At 47.1% G+C, this 17,936-nt stretch overlaps 1 protein-coding gene across 3 annotated transcripts in view; it reads left to right on the top strand.

Moving 5' to 3' along the window:
- Positions 1-13,105, top strand: part of ptcd1 (pentatricopeptide repeat domain 1) — a 37,904-nt gene extending 24,799 nt beyond the window's left edge. For all 3 annotated transcript variants that reach the window (XM_072480903.1, XM_072480905.1, XM_072480904.1), the window contains 4 exons: positions 4,886-5,662; positions 10,799-10,915; positions 11,467-11,649; positions 12,693-13,105. In XM_072480903.1, the coding sequence (XP_072337004.1) occupies positions 4,886-5,662; positions 10,799-10,915; positions 11,467-11,649; positions 12,693-12,836 (1,221 nt within the window). In that variant the 3' untranslated portion in view covers positions 12,837-13,105. The remainder of the gene's footprint in view (positions 1-4,885; positions 5,663-10,798; positions 10,916-11,466; positions 11,650-12,692) is intronic.
- Positions 13,106-17,936: the final 4,831 nt, after the last annotated feature.

Below are 17,936 nucleotides of genomic sequence, written 5' to 3'. Positions count from 1 at the left end.
GTGGGGAAACGGGTACTGTTTGAGGCAAAGACCATAGCGGCGGACAGTGGGGGTATATATGTGATGGTGAGTGGCAGACTGCAAGGGGAGGCGGTGGTCCTGGTGAACGTATACGCCCCGAACTGGGATGACGCAAACTTCATGAGGCGTATGTTGGGGCGTATCCCGGACCTGGAGGCGGGAAAGTTGGTAATGGAGGGAGATTTCAATACAGTGCTTGATCCAGGGCTGGACCGGTCGAGGTCCAGGACCGGGAGGAGGCCGGCAGCGGCCAAGGTGCTTAAGGACTTCATGGAGCAGATGGGAGGCGTAGATCCATGGAGATTTATCAGACCGAGGAGTAAGGAGTTCTCATTCTTCTCCCATGTTCACAAGGTATATTCACGGATAGACTTTTTTGTCCTGGGAAGGGCACTGATTCCGAAGGTGACAGGGACAGAGTACACGGCCATAGCCATCTCGGACCACGCTCCACACTGGGTAGATCTGGAGGTAGGAGAGGAAAAGGAACAGCGCCCACTCTGGAGAATGGATATGGGCCTGTTGGCGGATGAGGGGATATGTCTAAGGGTGAGGGGGTGTATCGAAAGGTACTTGGAGCTTAATGACAATGGAGAGGTTCAGGTGGGAGTGGTCTGGGAGGCGTTGAAGGCGGTGGTCAGAGGGGAACTGATATCCATAAGGGCACATAAAGGGAAGCAAGAGAGTAAAGAAAGGGAGCGATTGCTGAGAGAACTTCTGAGGGTGGACAGGCAATATGCAGAGGCACCGGAGGAGGGACTGTACAGGGAAAGACAAAGGTTACATGTGGAATTTGACCTGCTGACCATGGGTAAGGCAGAGGCACAGTGGAGGAGGGCACAGGGAGTGCAGTATGAGTATGGAGAGAAGGCGAGTCGGTTACTGGCCCAACAATTGAGGAAGAGGGGAGCGTCGAGGGAGATAGGTGGGGTGAGGGATGAGGAGGGAGAGATGGAACGGGGAGCGGAGAGAGTGAATGGGGTGTTTAAGACATTCTATGAGAGGTTGTATAAGGCTCAGCCCCCGGAAGGGAAGGAGGGAATGATGCATTTCCTGGATCAGCTGGAATTCCCGAAGGTGGAGGAACAGGAGAGGGCGGGACTGGGAGCACAGATGGATGTGGAGGAGGTGGTAAAGGGGATTGGGAGCATGCAGGCGGGGAAGGCCCTGAGACCGGATGGGTTCCCGGTGGAATTTTATAGGAAATATATAGACCTACTGGCCCCGCTCTTGACGAGAACCTTTAATGAGGCCAGGGAAAGGGGGAAGTTGCCCCCGACTATGTCGGAGGCGACAATATTGTTACTTTTGAAGAAGGATAAAGACCCGCTGCAGTGTGGGTCCTACAGGCCCATTTCCCTTTTTAAAAAAAAATATATATTGTATTGACATTTTTTTTCCCTGAGCAACATTTTTCCCGCTTACAAAACAAGCGAAACGATAACAGTAACAAAACAGAATTTTTTTAACTTTTTAACAATAATAATAATAGTAGTAATAATATACAAGTAACAAAACCTCGTACTCTATTGACCTATACTCAACTCCCTCCCCCCCCCTCCCCCCTGGGTTGCTGCTGCTGGTCATCCGTCTTCCCTCTAACGTTCCCCTGGGTAGTCGAGAAATGGCTGCCACCGCCTGGTGAACCCTTGAGCCGATCCTCTCAGGGCAAACTTTATCTGCTCCAGTTTAATAAACCCCGCCATATCGTTTACCCAGGCCTCCAGTCCGGGGGGTTTCGCCTCCTTCCACATGAGTAGGATCCTGCGCCGGGCTACTAGGGACGCAAAGGCCACGACATCGGCCTCTTTCGCCTCCTGCACTCCCGGCTCTTCCGCAACTCCAAATAGAGCTAACCCCCAGCCTGGTTTGACCCGGGCCTTCACCACCTGCTAAATCACTCCCGTCACTCCCTTCCAATACCCTTCCAGTGCCGGGCACGCCCAAAACATATGTGCGTGGTTTGCCGGGCTCCCGCCACACCTCCCACATTTGTCCTCCACTCCAAAGAACCTGCTCAATCTTGCCCCCGTTATGTGTGCTCTATGTAGCACCTTAAATTGAATCAGGCTAAGCCTGGCGCATGAGGAAGAGGAATTTACCCTGCTTAGGGCATCAGCCCACATACCCTCCTCTATCTCCTCCCCTAATTCTTCTTCCCACTTTCTTTTTAGTTCGCCCACCGACTCCTCCCCCTCTTCCCTCATCTCTCTATAAATCTCTGACACCTTGCCCTCTCCGACCCACACCCCTGAAAGCACCCTGTCCTGTATCCCCTGTGTCGGGAGCCACGGAAATTCCCTCACCTGTTGTCTAGTAAACGCCCTCACCTGCATATATCTCAAGAAATTCCCCCGGGGTAACTTATACTTTTCCTCCAGTGCTCCCAAGCTCGCAAAAGTCCCATCTATGAATAAATCTCCCACCTTCCTAATTCCCAACTGGTACCAGCTTTGAAATCCTCCATCCATTCTTCCTGGGGCGAACCTATGGTTGTTCCTGATAGGGGACCCCACCAGGGCTCCCCGCACCCCTCTCTGTCGCCTCCACTGTCCCCATATGTTCAGTGTTGCCGCCACCACCGGGTTCGTGGTGTACTTTTTCGGTGAGAACGGTAGCGGCGCCGTCACCAGCGCCTCTAGACTCGTCCCTTTACAGGACCTTCTCTCCAGCCTTTTCCACGCCGCTCCCTCACCCTCCATCATCCATCTGCGTATCATTGCCACATTGGCGGCCCAATAATAATCTCCCAAGTTCGATAGTGCCAGTCCTCCTCTGTCCCTACTGCGCTGAAGGAACCCCCTCCTTACTCTCGGAACTTTCCCTGCCTACACAAAGCTCGTAATGCTCCTATCTATTTTATTAAAAAGGGTCCTGGTGATTAAAATAGGGAGACATTGAAATACAAATAAGAACCTCGGGAGGACCATCATCTTAATTGCTTGCACCCTGCCCGCCAGCGATAAAGGCTGCATGTCCCACCTCTTAAAGTCCTCCTCCATTTGTTCTACCAGCCGTGTCAGATTAAGTCTGTGCAAGGTTCCCCAGCTCCTAGCGATCTGAATCCCCAAGTATCGGAAGTTTCTTTCCACTTTCCTTAGCGGTAAGCCTTCTATCTCTCTACTCTGGTCCCCTGGATGTATCACATATAATTCACTCTTCCCCATGTTTAACCTATACCCCGAAAATTCCCCGAACCTGCTCAAGATTCGCATAACCTCTATCATCCCCCCCGCTGGGTCCGACACGTATAGCAATAGGTCATCCGCGTATAACGAGACACGGTGTTCTTCTCCCCCTCTAGTCACCCCTCTCCATTTCCTGGAGTCTCTCAGCGCCATGGCCAGAGGTTCAATTGCCAGCGCAAACAACAATGGAGACAGCGGGCATCCCTGTCTTGTTCCCCTATATAATCGGAAATACTCCGATCTATGTCGACCTGTAACTACGCTTGCCGTCGATGCCCCATAAAGTAGTCTAACCCAGCGAATAAATCCGTTCCCAAACCCAAACCTCCTTAACACTTCCCATAAATACTCCCACTCCACCCTATCAAATGCCTTCTCTGCGTCCATTGCCGCCACTATCTCAGCCTCCCCCTCCACTGAGGGCATCATTATCACCCCTAATAGCCGTCGCACGTTAACATTCAATTGTCTCCCTTTTACGAACCCTGTCTGGTCTTCGTGCACCACCCCTGGGACACGGTCCTCTATCCTCGATGCCAGCACCTTTGCTAGCAGTTTGGCGGCCACGTTCAATAGTGAAATAGGTCTATAGGACCCACACTGCATCGGATCTTTGTCCCTCTTCAAAATTAGCGATATCGTCGCCTCCGACATTGTCGGGGGTAGTGTCCCCCCTTCCCTGGCCTCATTGAACGTCCTCGCCAACAACGGGGCCAACAAGTCCACATATTTTCTGTAGAATTCCACCGGGAACCCGTCTGGCCCCGGGGCCTTCCCTGCTTGCATGCTTTCCAGTCCCTTAATAACCTCGTCCACCTCAATCGGCGCCCCCAGGCCTGCCACCGCCTGCTCCTCCACTTTCGGGAACCTCAACTGGTCCATGAACTGCCGCATCCCCTCCTCTCCCTCTGGGGGCTGAGACCTATACAGTTCTTCATAAAAGGTCTTAAACACCTCATTTATCTTTCCTGCCCTTCGCACGGTGTCTCCCCTTTCATCCCTAATTCCTCCTATCTCCCTCGCTGCTGCCCTCTTTCGCAGTTGGTGTGCCAACAGGCGACTAGCCTTTTCCCCATATTCATACTACCTCCTCCTTTCTGGTGGTCAGAAGGTCAAACTCGGTCTGGAGTCGTCTCCTCTCCCTGTACAGCTCCTCCGGGGTCTCTGCAAATTCCCTGTCCACCCTTAAAATCTCCCCCAGTAATCTATCCCTTTCCTTGGCAGAGCAAGGAGGGGGAGAACATGGTGGATGAGCTGAAGGGAAAATGGGAGGAAGAGCTGGGGGAAGAGATTGAAGAGGGGCTGTGGGGTGTTTTTGTGAAGATATTGGTACTTGGTTATGTATATTGAATTGCTGATTTTATTATTTGGGAGAGCTATTATTTTTGTTATGGCAGTTGCCATTTAGTTTATATATTATTTATTTATTTGTTAAAATACGGTCACGGTTATTTATATTGTTTTGCTGTTGTAAAAAGGGGAAAAACCTTTGTACTGTTTTGTTTGGCCGAAAAAGTTGAATAAAATATATTATTTTTTAAAAATAGGTTTAAAAATCATTTTAACTGCGTCTCTACTCTGCTCCCCTGTCCATTTAGTCGATGATATTGTGATTATCACAGACCCTGCACTAGAGAATCCATTTGAATGTTGAATTTACTTTCTCTCTCTTGCAGATTTGGCGAGAGATGTTAAAGCTTGGCGTGCAGCCCGATGCCAAGAGCTACAACCTGCTGCTGCGAGCCACGAGGGACTGTGGTATTGGGAACCCAGTCGTGGCATCACAGTTGCTGTTGGGCGAGGAGGATGAACTATGGCAACTGAAGCAGCGACAAAGAGTTCAAAGAGTCAAAGGCCAAAGGAGAGCAAGGAGCAGCAAGAATACAACCACTTTCGTTGTAGGTTTATTGGAAGAGCAGCTGTTTGGATTGACCTCTGACCAACCAACTAATGGCAGAGTCCCTGAACCAGAGGCCACCCACAATAATGAAACTTTATCAAACCTAACTGAAGCAGAAAATCTCCCATCCAGTGATGGGCGAGACAAAGAAATGGCGCCACGACGAGCACACTCTTTGGAACTAGTTCCCAGAGATCAAATACTTCTAGTTGATTCAGACTCCATTGACCTTCCTCAGAATGCTTATCTACCTAATTTACTTGATATCCAGATCAACAAGAAGAACCTCATTTCTTTGGGAACAGCAGCTACTCCACCTGACAGACTAGCACTGATCGGATACCTGAGTGGCTTTTTAAGTAAAATGAAGGAAGGTGGTGTGGCACCAGATATTAAAACTTTCACACTATTGGCTGAAGTAGTGGAACCAAACAGCCAATCTGAGACCTCCTTGCTGACCCTCATGGATGAGCATGGCGTGAAGCCGGACATTTCATTTTTTAATAGCTTCATTAGAAAAAAGAGCAGGCAGGGTGACCTGGAGGGTGCTAAGGTAAGTGGATGTGTGGATAAACCAGCTTTTGTTTAAGGACAGAATGGCGCAATAATGAGATGGTCTAATTTACATTCTCCACATAAAAAAGGGAGCAATATTTTATCAAATTTACAAAATGCGGTCTTATCGTTACAACAAAACCTGGCTGGAAAAACCCAGAGGCCTCGAGGTTTTCTCCCTGAATGCGAGAGTCGGAAAGCCTGTTAAGTGGCACCAAGTGATATGTGTCACCCTTTATTCCCTTCATGGAGCACAGAAACCTTCATGGAATCAGCATGTCTGTGAGAAAATAGATTAGCCCCAAAGGATTATACATCCATATACCAGCGAGATAGTTTGATGGAATCACATTGTTTGAAAGCTGCAGATGTCTCAAAACCCCAATGGTTTACATTTTATACGTACGTACGAATGAGGAGCAGGAGGAGGCCATTCAGCCCTTAGAGTCTAATCTGCCATTCAGTCAGATCATGACTGGTCTGATTGTAACCTCAATCCCATTCCTACCTATCCCTCGATAACTTTAGATTCTTCACGAACAAGGGAGTCAAGGCAAAGATATTCAATGAGCCTGCCTCCATTTATCCATTTTACAAGGTGCCTGCAACCTGAGCCCAAACGCTGCCCCCATTTTGGAATTGCTTCAAAACTTTAAAGACAAATTGGGGAGGAGTAATTAAAAACACTACTGAAGTAAAAATCCATACCTATTTAAAATGGATAATTGATATATGTCCATCCCTGCTGAATGCTGCAATAATCCTTTTGAGTAAGTTTTTTCTTTATTCTTCCATGGGATGTGGGCATCCCTGGCTGGGCCAGCATTTGTTGCCCCTTCCTAATTGCCCATGAACTGAGTGGCTTGCTGGGCCATTTCAGAGGGCAGTTAAGAATCAATCACATTGCTGTGGCTCTGGAGTCACACCCGTAGGCCAGGCCAGGTAAGGATGGCAGATTTCCTCCCCTAAAGGGGATTTGTGAATTAGGTGGGTTTTTCCGACAATCGTTTAAGGATCACCATGGTTACTGAGGCTAGCTTTCAATTCCATATATGCACAAATGTATGGATATAGGTATGCATGAAATATTCACTTGTTTTTAACTAATGACTGTGATTATGCGTTATACTGGAAGTGAAATTGCTAAATTGCCCCTTAGTGTACAAAGGTTTAGATAGGGTTAATGCAGATTCCATGAAGGTTTCTGTGCTCCATGAAGGGAATAAAAGGTGACACATATCACTTGGTACCACTTAACAGGCTTTCCGACTCTCGCATTCAGGGAGAAAACCTCGAGGCCACTGGGTTTTTCCAGCCAGGTTTTGTTGTAACGATAAGAGCGCATTTTGTAAATTTGATAAAATATTGCCCCCTTTTTTATGTGGAGAATGTAAATTCAACCATCTGGTTACTGCGTTATGGAGCAGGGTGGGGGCCTGAACCTAGGCAGAGGATCGGTGCTGACTCGATGGGCCAAATGGCCTTCTGCACTGTAGGGATTCTATGAAGCCAAAGACCTATTTCCATATTTGTGTCGACAATAAAGCTCTATTCGATTCTATTTATTAATTGAATTAAAATTCCACCAGTGGCCATCCCATGAGCATTAGCCTGGGCCTCTGGATTACCAGTTCAGCAACGTTACCACCAGGCTACCGTCTCCCCCTTAATTAGATTATGATTTTGTGAAGTGAATGATTTCAAACTGGATTTAATATATTGATTGTGAGTGGATATCTGGTTTGACTTCTCCTGGGCTGTCCCTTCTCTCCATGTGGGGAAATGTCAAGCCTCTGCACCACGGAATGGATAAAATCAGAAGCTAAATGTGTGGAGTGAACCCACATCCATCCCAACCAAGCTGCAGAAATCCACACCACCCAAGGTATCGAGGCTTTGATCACAAGCGGCTGAGTTTTAGAAGTGTTGCCTTCATGTTTATTTCAAGTCCAGATGCAGGGTAGTTTCTGCTCTTGGCGAGGTTCTCTGGCGTCATTTTCGTGGAAGTTATTCACATCATGTTCTTGTGCAAGCTTTTTATTTTCAGAAAATTTGCTGCAGTATATATCTATTGTTTTTATATTCTTTCCATGGGATGTGGGGTTTGCTGGCTCGGTTTTTCACCCCCAATTGGATTTGTTTATTGTCACGTGTACCGGGGTACAGTGAAAAGTATTGTTCTACGTGCAGGTCAAACAGATCATTCCGTACATGAAAAGAAAATACATAATAGGGCAAACATAAAATACACAATGTAAATACATAGACACAAGCATTAGGTGAAGCATACAGGAGCGTAGAGAAGATGTGTGAAGAGGGCCGTTTAGGAATCTGGTAACAGCGGGAAAGAAGCTGTTTTTGAGTCTGTTCATGCGTGTTCTCAGACTTTTGTATCTCCTGCTCGATGGAAGTTGGAAGAGTGAGTAAGGCGGATGGGAGGGGGTGGGGGGTCTTTGATTATGCTGCCCACTTTGCCAAGGCAGCGGAAGGTGTAGACAGAGTCAGTGGATGGGAGGCGGGGTCGTGTGATGGACTGGGCTGTGTAAACGATTCTCTGTAGTTTCTTACGGTCTTGGGCCGAGCAGTTGCCATATCAGGTTGTGATGCAGCCAGATAGGATGCTTTCTATGGTGCACCTGTAAAAGTTGGTAAGAGTCAAAGTAAACATGCCGAATTTCCTTAGTTCCCTGAGGAAATATGGGCGCTGTTCTGTTTCTTGGTCATAGCGTCGACGTGGGTGGAACTGGACAGAGTTTTGGTGATGCGCACACCTAGGAATTTGAAGCTGTCGACCATCTCCACCTCGGCCCCGTTGATGCAGACAGGGGTGTGTACAGTACTTTGCTTCCTGAGGTCAATGACCAGCTCTTTAGTATTGCTGCCATTGAAGGATTGTTGTTGTTACACCACTCCACGAGGTTCTCTATCTCCCTCCTGTATTCTGACTCATCATTGTTCGAGATCCGACCCACTACGATCATGTCGTCAGCAAACTTGTAGATGGAGTTGGTACCAAATTTTTCTATGCAGTCATGTGCGTCATCAAGAAGGTGGCGGTGAACTTTCATCTTGAACCTCTACAGTCCATGTCGTATAGGTACACACACAATGCTGTTAGGATATTGTACAGCCTTCTGATTGTTAAGAATTACAAGGAGTATAAAAATGAAAGCAGTATGGGTACTGGAAGATGTAGAAGGTCTACAATGCCTATAATTCTGGTATTCTTTCCTTCAACGTTTGGTGGGGTAGCAATACCCTGATTTGCAGCAGCTAAACCCAAGACCCTGGCCTCGGCACCCAATAACTGGCTGATCCACTGAAACCTTCATAACTTATATCAGGGTGGAATATTCTCATCTGTGCTTTGGAAAACACTTTATAACACCCATAAATACATATAATGATCCCACCCTGAACCTCCAGCGCTGTTCCACTTCATTACTACACATCCCCGTATGAAGCACTCAATTTTGTGTTGACCAGGATGAGGGTATTGATGCCAGGGGACTAGTAGTTTCATCATCAAGCACCCCAGGTCAGTGCCGTCTTGGTTATGAGCAGAGTCCAGCTCTCTCGACTCTGCCCAGGCCATTTCATGCCTGTACTGAACTCAGAAGAGCAGCCCACACTGTACCAGTACAATGGGCAACACTGTAGCACAGTGGCTGGCACTGTTGCTTCACTGTGCCAGGGTCACAGGTTCGAATCCCGGCATGGGTCACTGTTTGTGCGGAGTCTGCATGTTCCTCCTGTGACTGTGGGTTTCCTCCAGGTGCTCCTGTTTCCTCCCACAAGTCCCAAAAGACGTGCTGTTATGTGAATTGGACATTCTGAATTCTCCCTCTGTGAATCCGAACAGGCGCCGCAATGTGGCGACTAGGGGCTTTTCACAGTAACTTCATTGCAGTGTTAATGTAAGCCTACTTGTGACAATAAAGATTATTATATTATTACACCATTCCTCTTCCACACCCACAGCCATCCCGGGTCCTAATTTGAATGATCAATTAACACTGAATTGGTTTGTGGGTTTCCTTCCACAAGTCCCGAAAGACGTGCTTGTTGGGTGAATTGGACATTCTGAATTCTCCCTCTGTGTACCCGAACAGGTGCTGGAATGTGGTGTCTAGGGGCTTTTCACAGTAAATTTTGTTGCAGTGTTAATGTAAGCCTACTTGTGACAATAACAATAAAGATTATTGTTATGGTATGGGCTAATACCTACCAGTATCAGAATCTGAAAGAGACAAATCCATTTCACCCAAGTTGCAGGAAACAATGTCACCAATCAGTCCAGGCTGGATTTGCAGCCAAATGCCAGATCACAACTTTATTTAACTCAATTAACTTTGTGACCATGAGCTTCTCTCTGTCTCCATTAAGTCAATGGCAGAGCTATGAAAGGAAGAAAGAAAGCTTGCATTTATAAAGCACCTTTCACAACCACAGGACATCCATAAGCACTGTCCAGCCAACAAAGTGTAGGCTCTGTTTGAATGGCATGGCCATTTTCGCACAAGTTCCCACAAACAGCAGTATAATGACCAGCTAGTTGGTTGATAAAGGGATAAATATTGGTCCCAATAGCTCCTCTGCATTTTGAACTAGTGCCATGTGATCTTTCCTTTTTTTAAATTTAGAGTACCCAATTTTTTTCAATTAAGGGCAATATAGCGTGGCTAATCCACCTATCCTGCACATCTTTGGGTTGTGAGGGTGAGACCCACACAGACACGGGGAGAATGTGCAAACTCCACATGGACAGTGACCCGGGCCAGGATCGATCCCAGGTCCTCAGTGCTGAGAGAGAGCAGTGCTGACCAGTGCACCACATGACAGTAGTTGTCCTTCCCACATGGAAGCAAAATGGTACAAGGGGCCTTCTTTCATGTATAGCTGAGAGCGCAGACAATGAGAACATCTCATCAAAGGATGCCACCTCCAATATTGCGCACTCCCGTTACGGAATTGGGATTGTCAGCCTGGATATTTTTGTGCTCGAGTTTCTGGAGTGGGGCATGAACCCACGATTTTTACACTCTGAGATGAGAGTTCTACAAGTTGACAACACGACTATATCAATTTGCTCTCTTCTACCTGCCCTCTGATGATGTGCATTTACTCCCTTTAGGCTCTGCTGCCAGTGCTCGTTGAACGAGGTTTATCACCGACCATGCACACCTTCTGCAACCTGGCAATAGCCTGCAGAAAAGAAAGTGACGGGCTGAAACTTCTCCGTGACATGAAGGTAATCTCTGACACTTCATTTTTGACAAAAGGTGGAGCCTTTGCTTTGCACAAAATTAAAGGGAAAAATATCCAGATGCACTAACAGTCAATAGGAAGATTCTTGGTGGCTTCCAGGCCTCCTTTGCATTAGATTCTTTAATATTAGGCAGCTAGGTTGTAACAAAAAGCCAAAAGGACTTGAAACATTAACTCTGACTTCTCTCCTTACAGATGCTGCCAGGCTGGCTGAGTTTTCCCAACTTCCTCTGTTCTTGTTTCAGATTCTAGCATCCACCGCATTTTGCTTATTTATACATTGGTCATGGAGCTGAACAGACTGTAGCGGTGAGCCAAGATCATGGAGACATTCCTGACAGTTGTTGTCCTTCCAGCGTGGAAGCAAAATAGTACAAGGGGCCTTAGAAGAAAGATTCCCTACTTGGAGTCACTAAGCCTCTACTAATTGATTGACCTGATCATCTCAAATTATCTTTTCCCAATGTGGTGTTTCATCTCGGTTTTTCAAAAGTATCTATTGCAGTGCTTACTGAAATTCTCCCATTATTTTAGATGTCTGGAGTAATCCCCAATGTCAATGTGTACAGCACCTTGATCAACAATGCAGCAAAGCAGCTGGACTACGTATATCTCACAAACATCCTACAAAATATGTCGAGAAATCAAGTACAGCCCAACGAGGTTGTACTTCGACAGTTGGAATTTGCTGTCAAGTATCCTCCAAAATTTGACAAGGTACATGATGAGCATTGATTTTTCATTATGAAAGATGAGGTGTTTTTTAGGAGCACGTTGCATTGCTAAACCAAGGTGGATATCGGCCTCCACACACAACCATTTTTCCAGGTGCAAAACACTCTGCAGCCAGTCACTGAAGGAGGAGATGGCAGCCAGGTTTAATAGACTTCATTTAATTCCCTCCAGCGACATGGCTAACTCGAGAAACAGGCTGTCTGTGGAAATGTGTGTCATAGCTAACACAAGAGTTTAAAAGGAGACAGAGCGATGTACTGGGGCATACGCAAAATATTTGGAGGCTTGATGTTTCCGTAGCAGTGATGCTGTGTTTGAATTTGTGCAGTTCCTCAGGCAGCAAGTGTAGGTTGGGGACTAAACTGGAAGGTATAAGTGGCAGACCTCTGTAGCACCTTATGTCTCACGGTGCATCATGAATAATGAACTGCTTCTGAAGTGCCTTGTAGGAACATATAGCATCTTCCTACAAAGAATAATGAGACAGATGGTCGCATTGCTCCAAGAGGAATGTCAACCAGAAAATAGCGAATCCCCTTCTCTAATATAACAAGATCTCATAGGAAACAGGCAGACAGGATCTCACTGAATACCTTGAGGGTTATCGGGAAAATTCTGCAACAATGATTCATGGAAATACTCAACAGTCAAATAAAAGATGATGAAAAGAAAGGAACACTTGGGAATATGTTCAAGATTATAACAGACTCGTTACGTGAGGATGCAAATTTACCTTCTCCAAACATTTACGGTTTCTATACCATTATCTATCGTGCTTAATTTTAGCTATAGTAAATTTATAATTACATGCAAGGGAGAGTAATGCGCCAAGCCAAGGTGGGGCATTATTTTGAGAGCTAAATTATCCACAGCATCTAACTACAGCTGTGATGTAGACTTTAACCAACGTGGTAGACTTTCACATATTACAAGAATCACCTTGGAAGAGGCTGTTACTAACTCTACAATGCAATTTTGCAAGCTTTTACAAAGTAGTTGAAATGTTTTCTCTCCTTTTTTGCCAGTACAAGTCAAAAAATACCTATCTGGAAAAGATTGATGGCTTTCGCGGGTATTATTATCGCTGGTTAAAATTTATGCCTGCTGCAGAGGCACCACATCCGTGGGAAAAGTACAGAATTAAGGGCCGTGACCCGGCAAGAGAATAAACGCAAACATCGGAATTGAGGAAATAGTACAACATTTCAAGATTGATACGATAACTGAACCTTGTAGTATTAACTTTCAGCCCTTCATTTCCACTCAATTCACGCACTGCAGCCTATTGCAGTTCTGAATGTGGATGAAAAAGTTTACCTGACATTGCAATGGAGATATATAGAGATGAGTAACTTCTGTAAATTTGCCCAAGTAAGTTATTGACTTAATTTACTCTTTGTGCAATGGAATAAAGATAAAATACAACAATGGAAAAGAATATGTCCTTTAAACTCTAACAAGGAGCAGTGGTGAAACCCAGGGCTACTTGATAGTAATTCCTGTCTTCACCTCTGGCGGAAAGAAGCTTCAAAGGCAGGTTGGAGGCAGTCTTGTGGAGCCCCACTAGAGGGCATACACAATTTATTTTTTGATTTTAAACCTCTCACTTACAATGTGCTCTGCACTTCATCTGTGTCAGGGAGATCTTTGATTCTGGCTCTGTGGACCACAAAGCTTCCTTACCAACACCACTAAATTTAACGTGAAAGGGCAAGGATAAACCAAATGTGAAAATACTCAACTGGAGGAAGGATCATTTCAGTGACATCAAAAGGTATCTGGCCCAGGCGGATTGGATTAAAAAATGAGAGGTAAAATAGTAAATGAGCAATCAGAACTGTTTGAAGAGACTAGAACTAGACATATTCCCATTAGGGAGAAGATGGACGTGCAAAGCTGTAACTATCTTGATGAGAAGTCATATATATTAAAATTAAATAGAGGAAGTGTATGTATAATATTAGGTTCATAATTCAGTATAAAGCCAAACTGAACACAGCATAGGGAAGAACTGAAGAAACTAAATGAGGGGCAGCACGGTGGCACTGCGGGTTAGCCCTGCGGCCTCACGGCGCCGAGGTCCCAGGTTCGATCCCGGCCCTGGGTCACTGTCAGTGTGGAGTTTGCACATTCTCCCATGTCTGCGTGGGTTTCACCCCCACAACCCAAAGATGTGCAGGGTAGGTGGATTGGCCACGCTAAATTTCCCCTTAATTGGAAAAAATTAATTGGGTACTCTACTCTAAATTTTTTTTTTTTTAAACAACAAAAAATAAGTTTCATCCCACTATCAGACTCACCACTCGGACTATCCAGAATCGGTGGCATTCTTGGACACAGGCATCTCCATCAAGGACGGTCACCTCAGCACTTCACTTTAACGCAACCCCATGGATAACCTCACGATGCTCCACTTCTCCAGCGTCCACCCTAAACACATTAAAGAAGCCATCCCCTCTGGACAAGCCCTCCGTATACATAGGATCTGCTCAGACAAGGAGGAACGTAACAGACATCTACAGATGCTGAAAGACGCCCTCATAAGAACGGGATATGGCACTCGACAGTTTCAACGCACCACAGCAAAGAATCGCACCGACCTCCTCAGAAGACAAACACGGGACATAACCGACCGAGTACCCTTCGTCGTCAAGCACTTCCCCAGAGCGGAGAAACTATGACATTTTCTTCGGAGCCTTCGATGAAGATGAACATCTTGGCATGGCCATCACCACACCCCGACTAGTCTTCAACCGCGCAACCTCAAACAAACAATTGTTTGCAGCAATTGAACAGCGATCATGTCACCACACAACCCTGCCATGGCAATCTCTGCAAGATGTACCAGATCATCGACATGGACACCACCATTACACGTGAGAACACCACCCACCAGGTACACGGTACATACTTTTGCGATTCGGCCAATGGTGTCTACCTCATACACTGCAGGAAAGGATGTCCCGAGGCGTGGTACATTGGCGAGACCATGCAGACGCTGCGGCAATCGATGAACGGACATCGTGCGACAATCACCGGCAGGAATGTTCCCTTCCAGTCAGGAAACACTTCAGCAGTCAAGGGCATTCAGTCTCTGATCGTCGGGTAAGCGTTCTCTAAGACGGCCTTCAGGATGCACAACGCAGAATTGCTGAGCAGAAACTGATAGCCAAGTTCCACACACAGGAGTATGGCCTCAACCGGGATCTTGTATTGATGTCTCACTCCATTTTACCCCTCGCCATCTGGCCTGGGCTTGTGAAATCCTACCAACTCCTGGCTTGGGACAATTCACACCTCTTTAACTTGTGATTATTCCTCTCTCTGGTCGCACCATCTGGACCTGTAAAGACTTAATTACCTGCAAAGACTCACATTCAAATTATCATCTTGCATCATTGGCTTTGTCTATATATGCTGTTCGTGTAACCTACCTCTTCACTCACCTGATGAAGGAACCACGCTCTGAAAGCTCGTGATTCCAAATCAACCTGTTAGACTTTAACCTGGTGTTGTAAGACTTCTTACTTGATTTCTTTAGATTGCTTCTCTGCCTTGTGGCTAAGTTCAAGCATCAGACCAAGCCCAAGATGAGGTGCAATGTCTTTTCTTGTCAGCTTGGATCTTGTATGTCTCTCTTGTGGAGACTATGAATTGGCTTCAATTTAAATTTGAATTGTTTTTTGGAGCAAGCAATGAGATGGGTTACGGGTTTGCCCTGACCACTCTGCACATTGGCTTTGTAACTTTAAGAGTGGGATAAAAAAATTAAAATCTTTGGTTTCTTTAGGACCAAAACCTCATTGGGAGGATAATTAAAAACTTTAAAAGATTAGTTTTTAAATCACCAATTTGATAACTTGGGTTTTCAGGATCACAGAGTATAAAACAGGAGAAAATGAGGACATTCAGGGAATGCACTTTTTCAACACTGTCAAAGATTTTTACAGAGTACCATCAAGTGAAATAATAGACGACGACTACTTAAGAGTTATCAAACCACCCCCGACCCCAGTTCTACATGCTATCAGATTTACTGAAACACTGGATAAAATGTAATGTTTAATTAAATTTGAAGATATATTTTTGTGGTTCCAGCCACTTGCCAAGCCTCCATCATGGATTATAAAACACTCCTGGGGGAGTCTGTCCAGGGATAACAGTAGGGATCTTGGTTTCAGTACACAATGCCTTGGTGTGATCAGAATCAAGCTTTGACTGTGGCAACTATGTCAGTCGACCATTACCCTATCCCATGCGCAGTTTGAAGTGAAGGACTGACCTCCAGACGGAATTCGACCTGTTGACCACGGGGAAAGCAGAGGCACAGTGGAGGAAAGCGCAGGGGGCGACGTATGAGTATGGGGAGAAGGCGAGTCGGATGCTGGCATATCAGCTTCGTAAGAGGGAGGCAGCGAGGGAGATTGGTGGAGTTAAGGATAGAGGGGGGAATACAGTGCGGAGAAGAAACAAGGTATTTAGGGACTTCTATGGGGATCTGTACAGGGCTGAGCCCCCAGTGGGGGAGGAGGGGAGGTGACGATTCCTAGATCAGCTGTGGTTCCCGAGGGTGGAGGAGGTGGCTGGTTTGGGGGCGACGATTGGGCTGGAGGAGCTGGTTAAAGGATTGGGGAGCATGCAGGCGGGGAAGGCCCCGAGGCCGGATGGGTTCCCGGTTGAATTCTACAGGAAATACGTGGACCTGCTGGGCCCGTTGCTAGTGAGGACTTTTAATAAGGTGAGGGAGGGCCTCCGACAATGTCCAGGGCTCTGATTTCTTTGATCTTGAAGCGGGACAAGGATCCATTGCAATGTGAGTCGTATAGACCGATCTCGCTCCTCAATGTTGACGCTAAGTTGCTGGCGAAGGTGCTGCCTACGAGAATTGAGGACTGTGACCCGGGGGTGATTCATGAGGACCAGATGGGATTTGTGAAGGGTAGGCAACTAAACACAAATGTGCGGAGGCTCCTCAATGTGATTATGATGCCCTCGGTGGAGGGGGAAGCGGAGGTAGTGGCAGCTATGGACGCGGAGAAGGCCTTTGATCGGGTGGAGTGGGAGTATCTTTGGGAAGTGTTGCGGAGGTTTGGGTTCGGGGAGGGGTTCATCAGCTGGGTCAGACTGCTGTATAGAGCTCCGGTGGCGAGTGTGGCTACGAACTGGCGGAGGTCAGAGTACTTTTGACTGTACCGAGGGACGAGACAGGGGTGCCCCTTATTGTTTGCACTGGCAATTGAGCCACTGGCCATGGCATTGAGGGAGTCCAGGAAATGGAGGGGATTGATTCCGGGGGGGGGGGGAAGAGGAACACCGGGTGTCGTTGTATGCCGATGACCTGTTGTTGTATGTTGCGGATCCAGTGGAGGGGATGGCGGAGGTCATGCGGATCCTGAGGGACTTTTCGGGGTATAAACTCAACGTAGGGAAGAGTGAGCTCTTTGTGGTGCATTCAGGGGTCCAGGGAAGGGGGTTAGACGAGCTACCGCTGAAGAGGGCGGAAAGGAGCTTTCGGTACCTAGGGATCCAAGTAGCTAGGAGTTGAGGGGCCCCTGCACAAGCTCAATTTGACGCGGTTGGTGGAGCAGATGGAGGAGGATTTTAAAAGATGGGATATGCTGCCACTCTCACTAGCGGGTAGGGTGCAGTCGGTCAAAATGACGGTCCTCCCGAGGTTTCTCTTTGTGTTCCAGTGCCTTCCCATTATGATCCCGGGCCTTTTTCAAACGGGTAAGCAGGAGCATCATTGGATTTGTGTGGGCGAATAAGACCCCGAGGGTGAAGAGGGTGTTTCTGGAGCGTAGCAGGGACAGTCGACTTTGTGTGGCTATTATGTGGCGATGATCCGTAAGTGGGTAATGGAGAGGGGCGGCATGTGTGGGCACCAGCCTGAGGGCGCTGGTGACGGCACCGCTGCCGCTCTCGCCGACAAGGTACACCACGAGTCCGGTGGTGGCGGCGACGTTGAAGCTCTGGGGACAGTGGAGGCGACACAGGGGCGAGGTGGGAGCCTCGGTTTGGTCCCTGATTCGGGAGAATCATCGGTTCGTCCCGGGAAGGATGGATGGGGGGTTTCGGAGCTGGCATCGGGCAGGGATTAGAATGGGGGACCTGTTCATTGATGGGACGTTAGCGAGCCTACGGGCGTTGGAGATGTTTGGGCTGCCCCTGGGAAACGCTTTCAGGTACATGCAAGTGAGGGTGTTTGTGAGGCGGCAGGTGAGGGAATTTCCACTGCTTCCGGCACATGGGATTCAGGACAGGGTGAT

The sequence above is a fragment of the Scyliorhinus torazame genome, chromosome 17, assembly GCF_047496885.1.
Source record: "Scyliorhinus torazame isolate Kashiwa2021f chromosome 17, sScyTor2.1, whole genome shotgun sequence".
Classification (NCBI taxonomy): Eukaryota; Metazoa; Chordata; class Chondrichthyes; order Carcharhiniformes; family Scyliorhinidae; genus Scyliorhinus; species Scyliorhinus torazame.
The sequence above is the reverse complement of the archived record's forward strand: the minus strand, read 5'-3'. Positions and strand labels throughout refer to the sequence as shown.